The following is an 8,722-nucleotide window of genomic DNA, read 5'->3' as shown; positions in this document are numbered from 1 at the left end:
GCTCCAGAGAGGCGTGTCTTCTCCCTTCACACGTTCACCTTCCGTGTCAGGCAGAAGAGGAAGCAGCTCAAGAGGGGTTTCCAGCAGGACCAGGGTGAGCCCCGCTTCACAGCGCCCAAACGCGACCCCTCATGGGTTTGGGACTCCAACTCCCAGAAGCCTCTGCCGCCTGAGCTAATGAGAGGGAATTCTGGGAATTGGAGTCCTCACGCCTGGATTCCCGAAGGCAAGGCAACAGGTGGCATTGTCTCTTTTCCTTCTCAGGTTCTGGAGGAGGCGCCCCATGTTCAGACGCTCACACATCAAAATCCTCCTGATTGGGAATTCAGGGTAAGTTGGGGAAGGGAAGGGAAAGGGAGGGTCACGTGTTAGGAAGCCCTGGCCTCAGAATGGGAGGGGGGGGTACGTGTCATTAAGCCGCTCCTCATAGGGCTTGTTCTCCAAACCCTTGATCATTTTAGTCGCCCTCCTCTGGACACATTCCAGCTTGTCAATATCTCAATATTAGATGTTGGATAATAGGTGTTGCTGGGCTGATTCATTTCGGGAGTCGAAGATAAGGCGTGAGGAAAAGCAAGGGGAGGGGGAGGGGGGAAAGTATCTTGGCCCCGCCTACTTTCTTTTGGCCCCGCCCACCCCGAAAGGCCCCGCCCCCTGCCAAGACCTGCAGGCTGGAAGAATCATAGAATCATAGAGTTGGAAGAGACCTCATGGGCCATCCAGTCCAACCCCCTGCCAAGAAGCAGGAAAATTGCATTCAAAGCACTCCCGACAGATGGCCATCCAGCCTCTGTTTAAAAGCTTCACAATTTGACAAAAGGGTTCCCCATAGAATCCTAGAGTTGGAAGAGACCTCTTGGGCCATCCAGTCCAACCCCCTGCCAAGAAGCAGGAAAATTGCATTCAAAGCACCCCCGACAGATGGCCATCCAGCCTCTGTTTAAAAGCTTCACAATTTGACAAAAGGGTTCCCTATAGAATCATAGAGTTGGAAGAGACCTCATGGGCCATCCAGTCCAACCCCCTGCCAAGAAGCAGGAACATTGCATTCAAATCACCCCTGACAGATGGCCATCCAGCCTCTGTTTTAAACCTTCCAAAGAAGGAGACTCTACCACACTCCGGGGCAGAGAGTTCCACTGCCGATTGGCTCTCACAGTCAGGAAGTTCTTCCTAATGTTCAGATGGAATCTCCTCTCTTGTAGTTTGAAGAATATAATAATAGAATCCTAGGGTTGGAAGTAGGCCTGGGCAATGTATGGTTCTAAATGATTCTAAAGTACTGTTAGAGTCTTGAAATTTTGACCACCAGAACTTTCGTTTTGTAAGTTCTGGTGGTGAAAATTTCAAAACTCTCAAAATGTCATTCTAAATGGCAGTTTCTAATTGGTTCTGTCATAAAAAATCACCAATAATGAAATAATAATTAAGTTTTGAAAGTTTTGTTAGAGTTCTGAAATTTTCACCACCAGAACTTTAGTTTTGTAAGTACTTTAGAACCATGGAGTGCCCAGGCCTAGTTGGAAGAGACCTTGTGAGCCATCCAGTCCAACCCTTCTGCCAAGGAGCAGGAAAATCGTATTCAAAACACCCCCGACAGATGGCCATCCAGCCTCTGTTTAAAAGCTTCCAAAGAAGGAGCCTCCACCACATTTCAGGGGTAGAGAGTTCCACTGCTGAACGGCTCTCACAGTCAGGAAGTTCTTCCTCATGTTCAGATGGAATCTCCTCTCTTGTAGTTCGTTCCGCGTCCTAGTCTCCAGGACAGCAGAAAACAAGTTCGCTCCCTCCGCCCTGTGGCTTCCTCTCACATATTTCTACATGGCTATGATATCTCCTCTCAGCCTTCTCTTCTTCAGGCTAAACATGCCCAGCTCTTTAAGCCACTCTTCATAGGGCTTGTTCTCCAGACCCTTGATCATTTTAGTCGCCCTCCTCTGGACACATTCCAGCTTGTCAATATCTCAATAATAGATATTGGATAATAGGTGTTGCTGCGCTGATTCATTTCAGGAGGCATTTTGTGTGGCAGAGCATTTTGACCTAAGATTGGTCTTTGTCACAAGTTGGTGAATTCTTGTATTACTGGGTTGCTAGAGCACCTGGTGGCACAGTGGGTTAAACCTCTGTGCCGGCAGGACTGAAGACCGACAGGTCGCAGGTTTGAATCCGGAGAGAGGCGGATGAGCTCCCTCTATCAGCTCCAGCTCTTCATACAGGGACATGAGAGAAGCCTCCCACAAGGATGATAAAAACATCAAATCATCCGGGTGCTCCCTGGGCAATGTCCTTGCAGATGGCCAATTCTCTCACACCAGAAGCGACTTGCAGTTTCTCAAGTCGCTCCTGACACGACAAAAAAAAAAAAAACTGGGTCGCTTTGAGTTTTCTGGGCTGTATGGCCATGTATTACTGCCTGGAAAAAAATGATCCTGGCTCTTGAGTTTCATCAGGAATTTCTTGCAGCTTTCCCCATGAGATATTTTATAAAACCCAGCCTTTATAAGTAGAGTCTTGTGGGATGAGCATAATCCAGCACCGTTTTCCTACAGGAGCCGACCAGGGTGTATCCCAAAGGATACATTGGGTGTAATGCCCACCTCAGTTGTTATTCTCCATCCACTAGTATGGGCACTGAATGACATTATTTTCTATGGTTCTTCTATAAGTAATTGTAATGTGTACATAAACCAGGAAAAGTGGCAGAGGCCTTGCTCCCCTTCCAGCTCCAACACTCCCCTGTGCCCTTGAATGGAGAAATGATACCAGGAGCCAGCTCTCCAAACCTGATGCCAGCTTGCTTCCCTTCCTCGCAGGGCTGGCAAATCTGCCCTGATGAACCAGTATGTAAACAACCGCTTCAGCAGCCGCTACCGAGCCACTATTGGGTCTGACTTCCTCAGCAAACAAGTTCACATTGATGGGCGTACACTGACGGTACAGGTAGGGCCACTAACTGCTGGTTGGGATCTTGGCCAGCGCTCTTCAGGATCAGTGGACAGCTCCTGGCCCACAGTCAGCTTCCAGGAAAGAAAACAATGGGCATTAGTCCCTGGCACAATTAGGAAAACCCTTGGCAGTCTTCCCAAATGGGAGAGCCTAAGAAGCACTGCTCTAACCTCCAGCTAAACTGCTGACATGAAGGTTGGTGGTTCGAATTGGCAAGACAGGGTGAGCTCCTGTCTGTCAGCCCCAGCTTCCCATGCGGAGACATGAGAGAAGCCTCCCACAGGATGGTAACACATCCGGGTGCCCCCTGGGAAAAGTCTCTGCAGACAGTTAATTCTCTCACACCAGAAACAACTTGCAGTTTCTCAAGTCACTTCTGACATGATAAAAAAAAAAACCAAAACAAACCTCCAACTTTTGTCAAGCTTGATCTCAAGCCTAGGTCAGCAAAAATGTGCTCTTCTTCTGCTCCTAAAAACTAGTACAGATTTAGCATCCCTTAGTCAGAATTCCAAAATTGTCCACATGACACATCTACTTTCTGGCGACTCGATGTTTACAAACTTTGTTCCATGTGCAGTATTATCAAAAAAACTAACTTCATGCTACGTGTACATGGAGCATACATTAATTTCATGTTTAGAACTGGATCCCACATCCAAGATATTTTGTTATATATAGGCAAATATTTTAAAATATAGAGGGGGGGAAATCTGAAATATAGAACACTTCTGGTCCCAAGAATTTGAAATGTGGGATACTCAGTCTATAATACTACGACTCCTTCTATACTGCCATATAATCCAGATTATCTGCTTTGAAGTGGATTATATGGGACTACATTACCATATAATCCGGAGCCCCCGGTGGCACAGTGGGTTAAATCCCTGTGCTGGCAGGACTGAAGACTGACAGGTCACAGGTTCAAATCCAGGGAGAGGAGGATGAGTTCCCTCTATCAGCTCCAGCTCTTCATACAGGGACATAAGAGAAGCCTCCCACAAGGATGATAAAAACATCAAAATATCCGAGCATCCCCTGGGCAACATCCTTGTAGATGGCAATTTCTCTCATACCAGAAGCAACTTGCAGTTTCTCATGTCACTCCTGACACGACAAACCCCCCCACCCCCCAAAAAACCATATAATCCAGTTCAAAACAGTTAATCTAGATTTTATATGGCAGTTTAGAAGGGCCCTTAGTAACACCATTTTTGCTCCTGGATTATAAATGTCATTTCCTAATTAGTTCTATCATAAAACATGTGAAAAGTTTATTAAACTGCAAAAACTTTTTGTTTGTCAATTACGGGAGTGATTTGGATCACTCTGTTCCCTCAATATTTTGAAGTACAATTCCTATCAAATCTCACTGTTGGCTTTGCTGGTTAGCAGAAAACCTGGAGGGTGGTTCAATTCCCACTTTTGCTACAGAGTGCAGGTTATGATGGACAACTGTGAAAACACTTTGAATAATAGAGGAAGGTCTGCATATTTCCTCTGCAAATGATTTGTGTTAGCTCTATTTCCAATTCCCTGGGATAGATATTTAATGTGACCTGCACTGGCATGTAGTTAGCCCCGCCCACTCTCCCCTTATGAGTATAGATAGCCAGTGGGAGGGGCTACTGCCTCCAGTTCTCTTCATCCGCTGCTTTAGCAGCAGGACAAATACCAAGGATCATGGCAGTCAAAGACCTAAATCACAGGTGGGACTTAGCCTGCTACTTGCTGCCACTCCCAGCATCAGTTGCAACCTCTGGAGGCCACAAAATTCCTTCTGCTGGTCTGTATCCAACCACTAAGCCTAACTACCAGTGCAGACTAATTTAATTATTAGGATGCATGTACTGTAAGTGCTTGTCATTTAGCAATCAATTCATTAGGCATAATCTAACTGTGATAAGCAATTGGATTTAGTCTGGGGTAGAAATCTTGATGCTAAGATGAAAATCCCAGGATACATCCTGAGTTAGGCTGGCCAGGGCTAATAGGACTTGCAGTCCAGCTTTTGGAAGATGTGCAATTTCACTTTTAACTTTTGGAGAACTATACAATTTTCACTTCTGATTTTGGCCAAAGAGCCCTCGTTAGGCAGAGAGAAATATAGGTTGCTTACCTGTAACCGTAGTTTCCCGAGTGGTCACCTTTGAATTCGGACATATGGTAATTTCTGCGCCTGCGCAGACAGCTTCGGAACCTTCTAGAGATCTTATCAAACATTTCTGGCAGTTAGCCCCGCCCACTCTCCCCTTATGAGTATATATAGCCAATGGGAGGGGCTACTGCCTCCAGTTCTCTTCATCCGCCGCTTTAGCAGCAGCTCTTGAACCTTCGTTCCGGACTAGCTTTTATTGGACTGCCTTCTTTCGTACCCGACTTTCGTATCTTTTATTGTGAAGTTGTTTTTATAATGTCGGCCACTACATCACTCAAATGTTGTGCTAACAGCCCAAATAACTATCTCAATAACGATGGCCATTTTTTATGCCTTGGAGAGGGGCATCTTTCGCAGTCTTGTTCTGTGTGTTAGGCGTTTACTCCTCAAACGAGGCAGAATCGCAAGTCTAGGCTTGAAGCCACGCTCTATCAAAGAGCCCTTTTGCCATCAGGCCTCCTGAAGCGCTAGCTGGCATCTTCTTTTCCCTGTGGGGACAATAACTTGCCTTTTGCACCGAGAATTAAGCGGCAGTGCCACAAAAGGAAAAGCCTAAAAAGGGCAAGGCAAAAAATAGCCAAAATGGCCGCAAAAAGGCCAAGGCGAAGGACTGCCAGAATGGCTGTGAAAAGGCCAAGGCGAAGGACCGCCAAAATGGCCACGACGTGCTTCTGGAGCAGTCAACCCAACAAAAAGGGTGGGAACTGCTTTTGTTACGGCTTCTACTTCTGTGCAGTATGCCGCAGGCGCAGGAATTACCATATGTGCGATTCACAGGGACCACGATGGTAAAATTGAATAAATCGAGACTTGTATATGGCAGCTCCCAAAAAACTGGGGAATAAACCCCATCCTTTCAATTACAGCATGAGAAAAAAGGCAACTAGGAAGAAGTGATAAAAGATGGCACTGTTCTGAAGTCTTGGAGGAGCCAACCTCTTGCCTCTCTTCCTGCTGCTAGATCTGGGACACGGCCGGCACAGAGCGGTTCCAAGCTCTGGGGACTGCCCTGTACCGGGGGTCAGACTGCTGCCTCCTCGTCTTTGACGTCACGTCTCCCAGCTCTTTCCAGGCCCTGGACAAGTGGCACAAGCAGCTTTTGTTTCAGATTGAGGAACAGTCCGCATTCCCCATCGCTGTCATCGGGAACAAGACCGACCTTGAGAATCGAGAGGTGCCGTTATACCCATAGCAAGGGGGGAGGCTGGAGGTGGTGGTCCTATATAGCCCCCAACCCAATTATGGAAGGGGGTTAACAGTAAGGAGGCAAAACAGGAGAGGTTGATATGCAGGCAACAATCAAAACACCTTAAGAGCTAGCTTTCATGAGATACTCCAAAAGAGCAAGTATTTAGTTCTCAGTGACACAGTCAAAAGAACTGGGAGATAATCCAGTAAGATCAAGCCCTGTCTTTATCCAGGTCTCGTTAGAGGAAGCTGAATTGTGGAGCAGACTTCACCATGCCACGTACTTCGAAACCAGTGCCAAGGCTGCCACCAACGTACAAGAAGTGTTTCAGTGGGCGGTACGGGCAGGCCTAAAAAATGTAAGATTTCCAGACTTAATTTTCCAGCCTCAAAACCTACTACATATACTCATGTACAAGTAAGAGGGATGTTTTCAGAGCCACAATTATGGATTTTATATGGCCTATGGATAAGTTGAGGGTCATTACATAGAGTAGGGGTCCTCAAACTAAGGCCCGGGGGCCGGATACGGCCCTCCAAGGTCATTTACCCTTGTCTGAAACGACCTAAAAACACACAACAGTCCTATCTCATCAGCCAAAAGCAGGCCCACGCTTCCCACTGAAATACTAGTAAGTTTATATTTGCTAAAATTGTTCTTAATTTTAATTATTGTATTGTTTTTAAGTGTTTTTTGCACTACAAATTAGATATATGCAATGTGCATAGAAGTTCATTTATGTGTTTTTTTTTCAAATTATATTCTGGCCCTCCAACAGTTTATGACCTGGCCCTCTGTTTAAAAAGTTTGAGGACCCCTGACATAGAGAGGGGAAAACACAAATGCTGCCTTGGAGCCCTGCCGTCCCTGGTTGCCACCATTTCTCTGCCCAGTCATTCAAAAAGGCCAAGCCAGAAAGAGTAGTTGGGGGTCAGTCACTTTAAAGTTCTCCCAGGACAGACTCAGTTCTTCCTTTTGTCAATCAAGAGAGAAAGGGATGATTCCTTTTTTTGGTAAGAGTCCAGAACCTACTGGGCTCCCTGGTGGTGCAGCACGTTAAACTGCTGAGCTGCAGAACTTATTTATTTATTTACAGTGTTTATTTATATACAGTGTTTAACTTGCTAACCAAAAGGTTGGCATTCGAATCTGGGGAGTGGGGGTGAGCTCCCGCTGTTAACCCCAGCTTCTGCCAACCTGGTTCAAGTGTGAGTAGATCAATAGGTACTGCTTTGGCGGGAAGGTAACAGCACTCCATGCAGTCATGCCGGCTACATGACCTTGGAGGTGTCTACAGACAACGGCGGCTCTTCAGCTTAGAAATGGAGATGAGCACCACCCCTCAGAGTTGGACATGAATAGATTTAATGTCATGTCCAACTCTGGATTTGGAAACCTTTACCTTTCACAGGAACCACATTTTAGTTGATTATTGACTAAGTCCGAAAGAGTTGCTAGCGTGAAGGTTCTCAAGTGGCGGATGAAGAAAACTGGAGGCCTAGCCCCGCCCATGGGCTATATATACTCGAGGGAGTGGGCGGGGCAAGACAGGGGTAAAAATGTCTATTTTTATTTTCCAGAAGGTTCCGAAGCTGGTCTGCGCAGGCACAGAGATAACCATATGTGCGATTCACAGTTGACTACGACAGAATATAGCAGTGGTTCCTTACCTGTGGGTCCCCAGATGTCTTGGCCTTCAACTCCCAGAAATCCTAACGTCTGGGGACCCACAGGTTGAGAACCACTGGTATATAGGGTAAGTAAAGGGAAACCTTAACCCTTACCTTTCACAGGACCCACATTTGAGTTGATAATTGACTAAATTTTTTAAACTTATATACATGAGTATATAGGGTAAGTATTTAGGTGCTGGACAGTCCGTATACTTTTGTAGCATGTAAGGAACTCCCATTGGTGCTTTTCTTAATAATAATAGAGAGTTCTCACTAGGTTTCCATTTAAAAAAAAATCCATCACGGGCATTTCTCACCCTTCCACTTCCTCTGATTCTCTCTCATTCCAGCGCAGGATATCTGAACTGCCAGAACCAGACTCTGTCCGCTTGGAGACTAGGCCAACAGAAGGGACACACAGAGATAAATGTGGCTGCTGATGAACCCCAGTGCTGCTGGGAAGAATCTTCCTCAGTCCTACTTATGAAAAAGGGATGCTTTGTGCATTGTGATGACCAAGGAGTGGGTATGGGGAACACCCACACAACAGTCCCAGGGACATTTGTCAGGTTACATCATGTAGCTGGATCTCCCTGGCATCAGTTGCTTCCTAGCCTGGAGGAAACTGACCGTGTTTTAGGGGCTCTCCCTGATAAATGTGGAAATAAATCTGTTTCATTCCTATACTCAAAGCAACCCTATTCTCTCAAAAGTTGGCCAGACACAGTCAAAATGGAGAGGCTGGTGAAGGAT

General features: G+C 46.1%; 1 protein-coding gene across 1 annotated transcript; it reads left to right on the top strand.

Annotated features, from left to right (window-relative positions):
• LOC132767843 (ras-related protein Rab-7a-like) lies at positions 1–8,655 on the top strand. The gene is made up of 6 exons (XM_060763202.2): positions 1–94; positions 265–330; positions 2,817–2,943; positions 6,069–6,281; positions 6,529–6,654; positions 8,320–8,655. Exons 2-6 carry the CDS (start codon positions 284–286, stop codon positions 8,407–8,409), a joined length of 603 nt encoding a protein of 200 aa, XP_060619185.2. The 5' UTR covers positions 1–94; positions 265–283; the 3' UTR covers positions 8,410–8,655.
• The last annotated feature ends 67 nt before the right edge of the window (positions 8,656–8,722 follow it).

This window comes from Anolis sagrei, chromosome 2 (genome assembly GCF_037176765.1).
Source record: "Anolis sagrei isolate rAnoSag1 chromosome 2, rAnoSag1.mat, whole genome shotgun sequence".
In the NCBI taxonomy this organism is placed as follows: domain Eukaryota; kingdom Metazoa; phylum Chordata; class Lepidosauria; order Squamata; family Dactyloidae; genus Anolis; species Anolis sagrei.
The sequence above is the reverse complement of the archived record's forward strand: the minus strand, read 5'-3'. Positions and strand labels throughout refer to the sequence as shown.